At 52.3% G+C, this 13,032-nt stretch overlaps 1 protein-coding gene across 6 annotated transcripts in view; it reads left to right on the top strand.

Moving 5' to 3' along the window:
• The window catches only part of ZC3H4 (zinc finger CCCH-type containing 4), a 38,830-nt gene that overhangs the window by 15,815 nt on the left and 9,983 nt on the right, over positions 1-13,032 (top strand). For all 6 annotated transcript variants that reach the window (XM_069549281.1, XM_069549280.1, XM_069549284.1 and 3 more), the window contains 9 exons: positions 24-243; positions 524-634; positions 2,771-2,993; positions 4,394-4,548; positions 5,189-5,285; positions 5,400-5,539; positions 6,020-6,127; positions 7,705-7,816; positions 8,640-8,749. In XM_069549281.1, coding sequence (XP_069405382.1) covers positions 24-243; positions 524-634; positions 2,771-2,993; positions 4,394-4,548; positions 5,189-5,285; positions 5,400-5,539; positions 6,020-6,127; positions 7,705-7,816; positions 8,640-8,749 — 1,276 coding nt within the window. The remainder of the gene's footprint in view (positions 1-23; positions 244-523; positions 635-2,770; positions 2,994-4,393; positions 4,549-5,188; positions 5,286-5,399; positions 5,540-6,019; positions 6,128-7,704; positions 7,817-8,639; positions 8,750-13,032) is intronic.

Here is a 13,032-nt window from a genome sequence, read left to right as displayed (position 1 = left end):
TCAGCCATGGGGTTGGTTTGCAGGGAAGATGGTGAGTTGGAAGAGGGCGAACTGGAAGATGACGGGGCCGAGGAGACGCAGGACACCTCCGGGGGCCCCGAGAGGAGCCGGAAGGAGAAGGGGGAGAAGCACCACAGCGACTCGGACGAGGAGAAGTCTCACCGGAGGCTGAAGCGGAAGCGCAAGAAAGAGCGGGAGAAGGAGAAGAGGAGGGCCAAGAAGAGGAGGAAATCCAAGCATAAAGTAGGTCCCGGAGGGCGCTCTGGGCCTGCTGGCGCCCTGCCCGGCCTAGTGCCCCAGGGCCCGAGCTCAGCTCATCAGGCCAGAGGGCACTCTTAATCAGGCTGGTTTTCCTTTCCCCAAACTGTTTAAAGACCTTTTCTGAAGAGTGGTAGCTCATGCTCCATTGCTGCTAGATGCCCCTAGGTGAGGCCTTCCACGCGCAGCCTGGCTGGCACCCTGCTGTGGCCGGCACGTGGCTTGCCCGCCGCAGGATCCCTAACCTTCTGCTCTGTCCCTGCAGCGTCACGCTTCCTCCAGCGATGACTTCTCGGACTTCTCCGATGACTCGGACTTCAGCCCCAGCGAGAAGGGGCACCGCAAATACCGAGAGTATAGCCCGCCCTACGCGCCGGTGAGTGCCTGCTGCCCCGGGCCCGAGCTGGGGTCATGAAATCACCGGCATTTCCTGAGCACCGGCACTGTGCTGGGCACTCTTGCATGGCCCTGTACATGGGTTTTAATTCCGCAGGATTAGGTGTTGGTTTTATCCCCCGCTTTATAGGTGAGGACGCTGAGACTTCAAGCACTTCAGCCAGGCTGAGGCTCCTGGGGCAGGAGCCGAGTTGAGCCCAGTCTGTGCTTCTCTGGGCCACCTCCGCGGTGGCCTTGGCAGGACTTATCGTGTCTGTCCCCTGTCCCTGAGAAAGATGTTGATTTGTCTCCGTCAGAGCTGACTTTAACACTCTTCTGAAATGACCTTTTGTAGAAAATGGGCAAGAGAGTGAAATGGTTATGGGAATAAATCACCTCAGATGTTGTGGGGTCTGAGGTTATATAGCACTGAGCTTAAGCATAAATTTAAATTATTTGCCCAGTTTGTGTGTTGTTTTCCCCTGGCAAAACCAGTAAGCGATGAATTAGCATGGATATTTAAGGTTTTCATTGAAAAAAATTTTTTTAAGTTCTTAAAAGTATCCGGTGTTCAGCATCACCCATCGTGGCAGATATTGTAGATACTCGAACTGATGTTAATCTAAACTTGAGGGTAGCAGGGAATGCAGGGAACACCCCAAGCTTGATTGGGAACTAGGGGTTAAGGCATTTTAAGATCCACTATTAGAGCCATTTTAGTTTTTAAAATTTTGCTGAATACAGTTAATTTATTAACTGTATTAATTAATGTGTTAATTTCTGCTGTACAGCAGACTGACTCAGTTATACACGTGTATATGTTCTTTTCGTATTCTTTTCCATTAGGGTTTGTCACAGGATGCTGAATATAGTTTCCTCTGTTATACAGTAGGACCTTGTTGTTCTTAGAGCGGTTTTAGGTTTAGAGAAAATTGAGGAGATAGGCCAGTCCCCTCCCCACCCCACCCCACCCCATTCCCCTGTTTTTTTTTTTTTACCATCTGTATTTATGTTAAGCTAAGAATTAGTTCACACTAATGTCTCCTGCTGTAATCATCATTCCCCTGTTTTTAATGTCTTAGATTAGTGTGGTCCATTTGTTGTAATTGTTTAGCCACCATTGGTATATCCTATTATGTATTCACCATATACTCTCATATAAAGTAGTTTGAATTCCCTTAAAGTCCTCTCTGCAGGCCCCTCACACTCACCAGTCTTTTTACTGTTGCTGTAGTTTTGCCAGTTCCAGAAAGTCATGTAATTGGACTCGTATATAGCTTTTCCAGATTGACTTCTTTCCCTCCACAGGATGTCTTTATGGTCCTTCCATGTCTTTTCATTGTTGGATACTCCACTGGAGTTGGATACTCCATTTGAATGTACCACAGTTTGTTTACCTGTATTACCTACTGAAGGACATCTTGGTGGCCTCCATTTGTGCTATATTTTTAGACTTCATCCAGTATCTGTTGGAACTAGCAGAGTTGGAAAGCATCATTTTAAGTGGTTTTCTAGCCTGGGCTCCAAAAGTCAAAGTGAAAGTCACTCAGCTGTGTTTGACTCTTTGTGACCGCATGGACTGTAGCCTGCCAGGCTCCTCTGTCCATGGAATTCTCCAGGCAAGAAGACTGGAGTGGTTGCCATTACCTTCTCCAGGGGATCTTCCCAACCCAGGGATCGAATCCAGGTCTCCTGCATTGCTGGCAGATTCTTTACCAACTCAGCTACCAGGGAAGCCACTGGTTTGGGTCCCAAGTAGTCATTAATTGAATTCCAAGGCCCCAGGAGATTTTTGACTAGAGAGCATCCCTCTTGCTTGGCAACCCCCCTCCCCAAATGAGATTATTCTAGATTCCTGGGAAATATACCCTTCTTTTCCCACTCCGTTCTTCAGGGGTCACGGGGCCTCTGTTTCTCAGTAGTCTTTACAACTGTGGCTCTTTCTGAAGAACAGAGACACCTGGGCCCACAGCCCCGCTCTCATTCAGGTGGGAGCCAGGACCCAGCGTGGCTCAGGGCTAGCCTCTCACCCCAGGGCCAGCAGAGACACTCAGACAGACGTGCCAGTTTGGGGGACAGCGGGGCTCTTGGCAGTCCGAACTGGAGGCCCCTGGGCTCACTGTCCTCTCCCCGTCAGTCCCACCAGCAGTACCCTCCGTCCCACACCACGCCCCTGCCCAAGAAGTCCTACTCCAAGATGGACAGCAAAGGCTACGGCATGTACGACGACTATGAGAACGAGCAGTACGGGGAGTACGAGGGGGAGGAGGAGGAGGACATGGGCAAGGACGACTACGACGACTTCACCAAAGAGCTCAACCAGTACCGGCGCGCCAAGGAGGGCAGCAGCCGGGGCCGAGGTGAGGCCTGCCGCTCCCCTGGCCTGCTGGACTGGGCCCCGCGCCGCACAGCCTCAGGTCCAGGACCAGAGGGGGGACTGTCGTTCAGTGCTGAGATGAGCACGGCGGGGGCTGGGCGGGGCACTGCCTGCGAGCACCAGAGACCGGGGCTCCGCCACCAGAGTAGAGGGTCTGTGCTGAGGCTGCGGCTGGGAGGGAGCCAGGCCGGCATTTTCTAGTGGTCACATTAAAAACAAAAGAAAACATGAAATAATTTTAACAACACATTTTATGATGCTTACACATTCTAAATCTTATTTCAACATGTAGTCAAGGCAAGGAGAGGGCTCTTGTGGCTCAGGTTGCTTTTGAAGGGGGGCCTCCCCTCCCAGGGATCGAACTCAGGCCTGGCAGTGAAAGTGCTGAGTGCTAACCAACTACTGGACCCCTGGGGAATCCTCTGAAGCGTTGTACTTTAAACTCATTTCCTGGTCAGTTCTGAAGAGATAGACAACTTTTCACACAGCTTGGGAGGGTCACTGACGGCTGATGCCTGCCTCCGTCACCTGACAAGGTGTGACTGCAGCCCACGGGACTGCCACACCTTTGAACCTTGAACCTGTGGCAATTAGGAGGATGGGGCAGGGCCGCGCACCAGAGACCCAGCCTGACCTCTCAGAACCATCTGCCAGTCATATTTCCCAGCCCCAGAGGGCTTCCAGAATTTTCCAGCTCAGCAGTTCTTAGCGCTGCTTGTTTCAGTGGCTGGTCATTCAGCAGTCTTTCTTGCACTTCTTTGTAGATAGGCCCCGCTCTTTGGGGAGACGCTGAACTGTCCTGTCCAACAGAAATACAATGCAAGCCACTGTCTAATTACAAATTTTCTAGTGGTCACGTTGAAAACAAAAGAAAACATGAAATAATTTTAACAACACATTTTATGATGCTTACACATTCTAAATCTTATTTCAACATGTAATCAAAGTAGATGTGATTTTTAAATAAATATATATTACCTCTCGATCTCTTTTAACTAAGTCTTTGAAATCCACTGTGCACTTTATACACACAGCATTTTCTTTTTTTCTTTCATTTAAAACCGCAAACATTTATTGAAAATCACTTCATGCAGGAGAGGGCAGTAGGTCTTCTGGTGTCAAAGCCTCTTAGTTTGGTCAGCCCCGTGTTGGGTGCTGGGTGGCCCATGTGCCTGGTGCCCTCGTGTGGGAAAGTGCAGCAGTCAGGGTCTTGTGGGGAGCATGCAGCAGCTGTGTGTCCATGGTGCTGAGCCAGCCCTGTCCAGAGGCCCAGGGACTGTGTCAGCCCAGAGCATCTGGGAAGGCTTCTTGGAGGAGGAGGTGATTGACCTCTGGCGGCTGGGGGTTGACTTCTCCCTTGCTCACTGTCTCATCACCATGCAGGCAGCCGGGGCCGAGGCAGGGGCTACCGGGGCCGAGGCAGCCGTGGAGGGTCTCGAGGCCGAGGCATGGGCAGGGGCAGCCGAGGCAGAGGCAGAGGCTCCGTGGGAGGAGACCACCCGGAGGACGAAGAGGACTTCTACGAGGAGGAGATGGACGTAAGGCTTTCTCCAGCTCGGGGGCAGGGGGAGCGTGGCTGGTGGGCATAGGCTCTGTTGGAGGTGGTCCCTGAGGCTGCTGGGAAGAAGGCATCAGATGGCAGGTTTACGAATGTTCCTTTGTTGTTTGAATAGAGAGAACCTTCCTGAGATTCAGAATTGAAAAAGTTCCCAGGGCTGAGCTGTCGAACATCTTCAGCTGCTCCTTTCTCTTGGCGCCTCCGTTCCTCATCCCTGAAGAAAGGGTTCCCCAGGGTGCTTTTGAAGCCTTTGTAGTCGTCTGTTTACTCACCCCCTACACACACACAGGAGAGCTGCCACACTCGTGTTCTGTCCCTGCCTGAAGCCTGGCCACGCTGCTTGTTCCAGCTGCACCGCTGTCCCCTGGGAGCTGGGAGTGACAGGGGCTGGGAGCCCTGAGCGTACAGAGCTCAGGGAAAGGACCAGGACCCAGACACTGCCCAGGCTGGGGCGGGTGAAGAGGGGCGCAGGCAGGAGTCCTGGGCCACTCACTGGCCACCTCTGTCTGGTGGTGTCCCAAGCGTACAAAAAGGCGGAAAGAGGCTGCGTGTATAGTTCAGGACGTGGTTCACTGTTCCCCAAATGACACGCGCCTGCTTTCCTCCTCCTGGGGCTCCAGTATGGGGAGAGTGAGGAGCCGATGGGAGATGAGGACTACGACGACTACTCCAAGGAGCTGAGCCAGTACCGCCGGTCCAAGGACGGCCGAGGGCGAGGTGGGCCGGCGCTCCGAGGGCAAGGCGGCGGGGAGGGCGGGGGCTCCCCTGGCAGCTGCGGGGCTCAGGTCCTGGGCAGAGGCTGCGGATGGACGCCATCTCTCTCTTCTGCAGGGTTAAGTCGAGGCCGAGGCCGGGGTTCCCGAGGTCGAGGGAAAGGGATGGGCCGGGGACGCGGTCGAGGAGGCAGCCGAGGTGGGATGAACAAGGGCGGGATGAACGACGACGAAGACTTCTACGACGACGACATGGGCGTAAGTCGGTCCTCCGTCCCCTCGTGATGCTCTTACTCAAGGCTCCTCCTCGAAAATTTTTTTCTTTAAATGAGTTGTCTTCTGAGGCTGATCCCATCCCCTTGCTCCCATCAGCCGTTCCAGCGGGGAGCCTCTCAGCACTAATCAGCTCTCCTGGGTGATGTTCTTCAGGGGAGACCCTCTGTTTTTAAAGCCACATCTTTGTAGCACCTGCAGTCATCTGCTCTCTGAGTTCTCCAGGAAGGCGCCGCCTCAGAGCGGATGCGTTCCTGCTGGTGTGTGGCATGCGTGTTCTCAGCTCCGAGCAGTGGGGCTCTAAGCCACCCACCTGGGCCCCGGATGGAACTGGCTGGTCGGTGCCCCGTCAACCCTGCCAGTCAGCCCCTCTCACCCTCACGGTCCACTCCACCTGGCCTGCACAGACCCTCCCCGCCCTTCCTTTTAATTCTCCTTTCCGTTCCCACTCTGTGTTCCCAACAGGATGGTGGCGGGAGCTACCGGAGGAGTGACCACGACAAGCCCCACCAGCAGTCCGACAAGAAAGGCAAAGTCATCTGCAAATACTTCGTGGAGGGGCGGTGCACGTGGGTAAGGGCAGTCCCGGGGCCAGGGTGCCTGGAGCCGGGACACACGGGCCTCGCGGTCTCCTTTCTTTCTGGAGGCCACACTCTCTGGGGCAGTGTTTGGGTGGGCTTGGAGTGGTTGAAAAATGCATCAGGGGCCTGGAAATGATTGAAGAGCCAGGACGAGATTGGTGACATACCTGTGTTATTTTGGTTGGGGGGATTTTTTAGCCAAAATTTTCACCCAATCCACGGAGCCTCAGATGTTCTGTTGGACCTGTCGCTAATGCAAAGGTGTGACGTAGCCTGGTCGAGTTAGTGAACTTTAATGTTGGAGAGGGAGTCATCAAGGCCGAAGAGGTGGGAGTGGGAAGGGATCAGGCCCGCCTCGACCTTCACAGCAGAGTGTTATGCCAAGAGACATGCCAGTGAGCTCAGGGTCCTGAAGGAAACAAGTACAATCCAGTGTTAGTTCAGCCACAGATTCAGATTCAGTCAGTGGGCAGATATTGGCCAACATGTTCCCAGGGAATACTGTACCTATGTATCTGTGTCAGGGAAAAATGTTACTATGTTTCAAGCAAAGGTTGGCACATCACCCGTGCATACATAGTTTTCCTTGTTCAGAGTTACAATTCATGCCATTTTAGAAACTTGAAATACATACAAACAAAAATAAATAGCTATTAGGAAGAGAAAGAGGGCCCAGGTATTCAAGTTTCTTTCTTCTGTTCACCTGGATATTGTTGTTTGGATTGTACAGTTTGCAAATAGCCGAAAGCTCAGTTCCACTGGCTGAAACCCATAGACGTTTGTCTCTCAGAACAGAGTGTGGGAATTCCCGGGCTGTCCAATCCTAACAGGACTCGGTGCTTCCACTGCAGCAGGCACGGGTTCGATGCCTGGTTGGGGAACTGAGATCCTATGTGCCATGTCAAATGACCAAAAAATAAAAAGATCAGAGTCTGGGAGTGGGCACTACAGGGCAGGTACAGTGATGAATAACACCATGGGAGACCCAGGTTCCTTCCTAGTTCTTCTGCTGGCATCTTCAAGCATGTGGCTTTCGTCCTCATGGTTGCTTAGTGGTTGCTGTGCCGTCACATCTAGGGCTGAGAGGAAGAAAACTGGGAAGGAATTGTTGGGGAAAAAAATGCCTTGGCAGCATTGTCTTCCCTGGGACTTTATGTACATCTCATTGGGCAGAACTGCATAGGAAGCTGGGAAATAAAGTAATTTTAACCCCAGCTTGGGGTTCTGTTAGGAAGAAGGAAGAGTGAAACTGAACACTGGCTGTTATGCAGAAAGCAGTACGTGGGTAAGAGGGGGGGAGGCAGGAGGAGGGGTTAGAAGCAGTGGAGGCAGCAGAGTGGCGGGGGTGGGGTAGCTGAGGACAAGGGGGAGGGGGCACGGGCAGGAGAAAGGGGCACAGGCTTTGGCAGAAGTTTCAGGCTGGTGGGAAACTGCATTATGGGTCAGAATAAATGCCAGGGGCTGTGTGGAGGGGACTGTTCATTTTTGTCATCGGTCCCTCTGTGCTTCCCCAGTGACAGAGTAGTACTTCCTTGGTGAACAGCTTACCTTTGACTGGTTCTCTTCCAGGGAGACCACTGTAATTTTAGCCACGACATCGAGCTACCAAAGAAGCGAGAACTGTGCAAGTTTTACATCACTGGGTTTTGTGCCCGAGCCGAGAACTGCCCCTACATGCATGATATCCTTTGGTGCCCACCTTCGAGCGCATGGAGGGTGTAGACCTTTTCTCCTTACTGGTGTTAACAGCTGGCCTTCACCGCACTCCATTTGTGCACCGAGGAGGTGCCGAGAGCCCTCTGCCCGTCTCCATCTCTTTCAGCCGTCACCTTTGCCCTGCGACAGGTCTGCTCTTGCCATTCTGCAGATGAGTAAACTGAGGCACGCATGTTATGTGTTCCCCATACATACACAGTTGACCCCTGAGCGGCGTGGGTTTGAACTCTGCAGGTCCACTCATGTGGGTTGTTTTTGGTAGTAAATACCACAGTACTGCAGGATCTGCAGTTGGTTGTATCTTAAGACACAAAAATCTGAGTATAATTTATATATAATCTATCCTCCGTATTCTTGGTACAGATGGAAAACCGAGGGTGTGGAGGACAGATTATAAATTATACTCCTGTATTTGACTGGGCAGAGGGTTAGTGCCCCAACCCCCATGTCATTCAAGGATCAAGTATATTCTCGAGACCGTGCCATTGCCCGCTGTCTTTCTGAGACTTTTCCAAATGGCTGAGTATCCGTGGGCAGATCATTGAACTTTTACCCTCTTCCTGTTGAGTGAGGATCTGAGGACAGGGCCTCAAGGCCTGTGTGGTGGAGCAGGCTGCACTCCAGACAGGCATCTCTTCTTGGCTCAGTTGCCAACCTGCTGTGCACAGCTGAACCAGTCACTGTACCTCTCTGGGCTTCAGTTTCCTCCTCTCTGAAACAGAGGGGCTTGGTTTCTCTCCTGGGGTGAGTTTCATGAGGTGAGGCATTCGCCTTAACTTGCGGTGTACGTGATTTCCCGTGTAAGCTGTACCACACGACTGGAAACTGTATCAACGGTGATGACTGCATGTTCTCTCACGACCCCCTGACCGAGGAGACCCGAGAGCTCTTGGACAAGGTAATGCCCGGGCTGACAGGGACTGGGACGGCCAGGGGCTTGGCCTCCGTGCGGGACCAAGATGCCAGCTGCGTTGACCTGGAGCTGGGTCGAGTTCAGGAGGGAGTAGGGACCATATGCTCTGTAGGGAGGATGGGGACGGTCACATGTGTGTTTTCTCTCTGCCTGGGGCGGTGTTCACTGGAGAGCGGCTCCCTGAAAGGAATTTGGCCTGGTGTGTCTCCAAACACACCTCGTGATTTCCTAGCTGGCCTTCTGAGAGCCCAGGGAGCATGGAGAGGAAGTGAGGCTTCGGATGGCTTCTGTTTTGATGGAAAAGTCAAATGTTTTTTTCCAAGTCTTTTATGTAGTAGAAAAGGTACAGGGCGTTGGGAGTTCTGAGGGTGGGGGCCCCCTCCACTGAGGTATCAGGGCTTCCTTACCAGCCAGAGGACGTCTGAAACTCATTCTCATGTCCTTTGTTCTCCCTGGGGAATCAGACTGAGGACTTTGGGGCCCCGGTCCCTGTTCTTGGTTTCCTAACATCTGTCATGGGGCGGGGGGTGCTTCCCTGGTGGCTCAGCTGGGAAAGAATCTGCCTGCCATGTGGGAGACCTGGGTTCCATCCCTGGGTTGGGAAGATCCCCTGGAGAAGGAAACAGCTACCCACTCCAGTATTCTGGCCTGGAGAATCCCATGGACCGTAGGTTGCAAAGAGTAGAATGGACTTTCACTTCACTTCGTCATTGGGTGAATGGGTGTGAGTAGGGTGATTGGGTGTGAGAGAATGTGTTCTCCCAGGTGAAGGCTTTCCCACCTTCTGTCTGGTTCCCAGAAGGTTTGGGGCTATTTTTTGATAATGGGAAGAATCAGTGCCTTAGCCAGCTTCCAAGAATCCACCCAGTGGTGGCTTCACTGTTTAGATGGGGCCCGGGGCTCCCTGAGGGGTTGAGGGGAAGCCCTGAACAGGCAGAGCAAGAGGACGTCCACTCGTCCCTGGGAGAGCATCAGGGAGAAAGTCCTCATCTCCGGCATTCCTTTTGGCCTGTGAGCCTAGGAATAGGGTTTTGTAACTGGTAGCTGTCTAGAACCTGTGAGTCATTCTCAGGGTAAGGAGTGGAAAAAGTAATGTGGCTTCATTTCTCATTTGAAGAGCTGAGTCATCTCTGACTGAGGGCTGCCCCCTCCTGGAGGTTTAGAGTTTGCGCTCTAGACCAGTGCTGCCCAAGAAGAACACAGCAGAGCTACCTGCAAATTTCTCTAGTAGCCATGTTAGAAAAAAGTAAGAAGTAACAGATGAGATTAATGTTACTAATGTATTTCATTTAATCCAGTATATTCATGTCCAGAGTACCATTTCAGCAAGGAATAAATATATGAAAAAAAATCGTGATATTTTGTATTTTTTTTTAATATATACCAAGTCTAAGGAATCTGGTGCTTGTTTTCTACTTATAGCCCCATTTCAAGCACCTGGTAGCCACACGTGACCAGTGACCACCATATTGGACAGCACGGCTCAAGACACTCTAATGAAAAACCAGAGCAAATCATGGTGGCACATTTCCATTTCTGGCCATAAACATTCTGAGAGCATCGGTATCATGCCCTATCTCAAGTCAGGTCTCAGTAGGTTGAAAGTGAGTGTTGACACCACAACTGGAGAGTAGTCCCCACTCACCACAACTAGAGAAAGCCCCATGCAGCAGTGACCACCCAGTGCAGCCAAAACAGATAAATATTTTTTAAAAAAACGAGTGTTGAACCTGGAAAAACCATTCCAGAATCGAATTTGGGTGGTCAGAAAGTAAAACTTCAACCTTCACAACGGGCCCAGAGTAATAACCCCGATAAAGGCAGGAGGCCAGCCGTCTCCTCGCCTGGACAGAGTTGCAGCCTGGCCCCCAGGGGTGGGACCTGAGGCTCCTGGGCCACCCTTGGGGCCCGGCTGTGGTGCCACTGAGGATGGGGCCTTCACCTCGCTCTCCTCTGTGTTCTCTCTCCCTCCCTTTTCTGCAGCCTTGTTTTCTTAGATCTCAGGGACATTTCTGTCTGTCCAGATACATCAGCGTCCAGCTGTCCACTCCAGGTTTGAGACATGATGCCTGGGGCTGTTGGTGATGGCTCTGTGAGAGTGAGCGGCAAGAATTCTTCCATCTGAGATCCCTTGATTAGCATATTTTGCCCCATTTATTAGTTGCTCTCCTTTGTTCTTGAGCCGCTTGAAAGTAAGTGGGACACACTACAGTTCTTTACTATTAAATCTTTCAGTTATTGATTTATACATACACTTTCACAGTCAGGTTTGTCAAGGTATAGTTTACTCTTGCCTGGAAAATCCCATGGACGGAGGAGCCTAGTGGGCTGCAGTCCATGGGGTCGCTAAGAGTCGGGCACGACTGAGCGACTTCACTTTTGCATTGGAGAAGGAAATGGCAACCCACTCCAGTGTTCTTGCCTGGAGAATCCCAGGGACGGGAGCCTGGTGGGCTACCGTCTATGGGGTCGCACAGAGTTGGACACGACTCAAGCGACTTAAGCAGCAGCAGCAGTTTGTATCCAGTTAAAAAAAAAAAACAACTCTTTGAGTTTTGACAGATACAGAGAGTCATGTAACCACCTCACAATCTAGCTAGAGAAAAGTCACTTTCACCCTCAAGACTCACCCTTTTGTAGTCAGCACCTCTCCTATTTCTAGCCCCTGGTAACTGCTGATCCGTTTTCTGTCCCCATAGTTTTGGCTTTCCAAGGAAGTCATATGAATAGATGATATGGGATGTAGCTTCTAACTGTGTGTATGATTTTGAATCTGGCTTCTCATCCATGTTGTTGCAAGTATTGGTGCTTCATCACTACTGTTCATCACTATTAGTTCCTGAGTACCACCCCACTCTGTGGATGATGTGAGACACTGTGTTATCTAGTCACCAGTTGAACGTTTGATTTGTTTCTAGTTTGGGGCAGACGCTTAGAATTTTTAACAGACAGACACGAGCTTATTTGGCCTGATGAAGCTTGCCCCACACGTCTGTGTGTCTGCCGGTGTGGCAGTCCTTTTCCGCTGACAGCACACCTCTGAACTTTGGGAACCCGAGGATCATTCAGAATCCGTTCTGGGGGTGGGGTTGGGTTGTGGTGCCCAGGCAGGGCCTGGTGGTCTGGTGTGAGGGCCTGTTTGTTGCACAGAGGCCCGGGAGTCTGTAGGACTAGATGTACCGAGGGACAGCCTGGATGGTTTGGGTTCAGGGTTTCATGGGGAGGGACAGCATCTCTTATGTGTCAGTGTCCGGGCCTCTGATGTGGTTCAGCGCCTGCCCTCAGCAGCACTCGGGACCCAGGGCGGGTGGTGGGGACAGGGGTGAGCGCAAGCGGCTGGCTGTGTCCCTAGCTGGAGTCCAGCAGGGTGTTGTGGGGTCTGCACGAGGGGTGAGGGGGGGAAGTCCTGTAATGGGAGCCACAGCGAGGTAAGACTCCCTCCCCAGCACAGGGTGGGCACAGAAGCCCCAGCTGCAGAGCGCAGTGGGGAAGCTAAAGGAACGTGGCCCCAGGAGGTGAGCATGGGAAAGGGGGCCCATCATGCTGGGGATCAGCCGTACCTTCAGGAAGCTGTCCTGGGGGCCAGCACTGCGGTTCATTTAGTCGTTGAGTCCACGGTGTGGCCTGAGTGCTGAGTACCGCGGTCCAGGCCAGGGGCAGCACTGAAAAAATCTCCATGGCCTCGGTCCCCAGCAGAGTTCCTGCTGAGTGCTGGTGTTCTGTGCTGAGTGGTGAGGAGACGTGTGACCCCAGTCTTGGGGGTGAAGGGAGTATGGCACATTCAGTGGCTGGCAGTGGTACCCCTCCCCGGGTGGGGAGGAAGCTCTCATCAAGTTTGTACCTGTTTAATGAAGTGTAACCTTGATAGGTTTTGCCCACACCTGAGGGCACTCAGTTGCCCCTGTGAGGATCTAGCAGTGCAGGGCCCAATGGCTCTGCAACCACAGGCGGCCCTGCCTGAGTGGGGAGGAGGCTGGGGCTGGGTCCTTCAGAGATGCTGGGGCCCAGGCTGGAGGCCCCATTTGCACGTTGGCCTTCCAAGAGACGCAGGCAGATCCGCGGTGTCAACTTCTGTACAGGATCTCAATCCGTGGGATGTTCCACTTGAATCCAGACTTTTGAAACTGTCCCTCTGCCCTGTAATAGGCCTTAGGTGGAGCCTGGGGGTCTTGCCTTTGTGGAATTGGTAATCATCGGGCCAGGAATAAAGAGATACAACTAAATGTAAAATCTAAACAAAGCTTGGGTAATGCTTTGGAGGGAGCTGA

This window comes from Ovis canadensis, chromosome 14, assembly GCF_042477335.2.
Source record: "Ovis canadensis isolate MfBH-ARS-UI-01 breed Bighorn chromosome 14, ARS-UI_OviCan_v2, whole genome shotgun sequence".
Lineage (NCBI taxonomy): Eukaryota > Metazoa > Chordata > Mammalia > Artiodactyla > Bovidae > Ovis > Ovis canadensis.
This window is presented reverse-complemented; position numbering and strand designations above follow the sequence as displayed.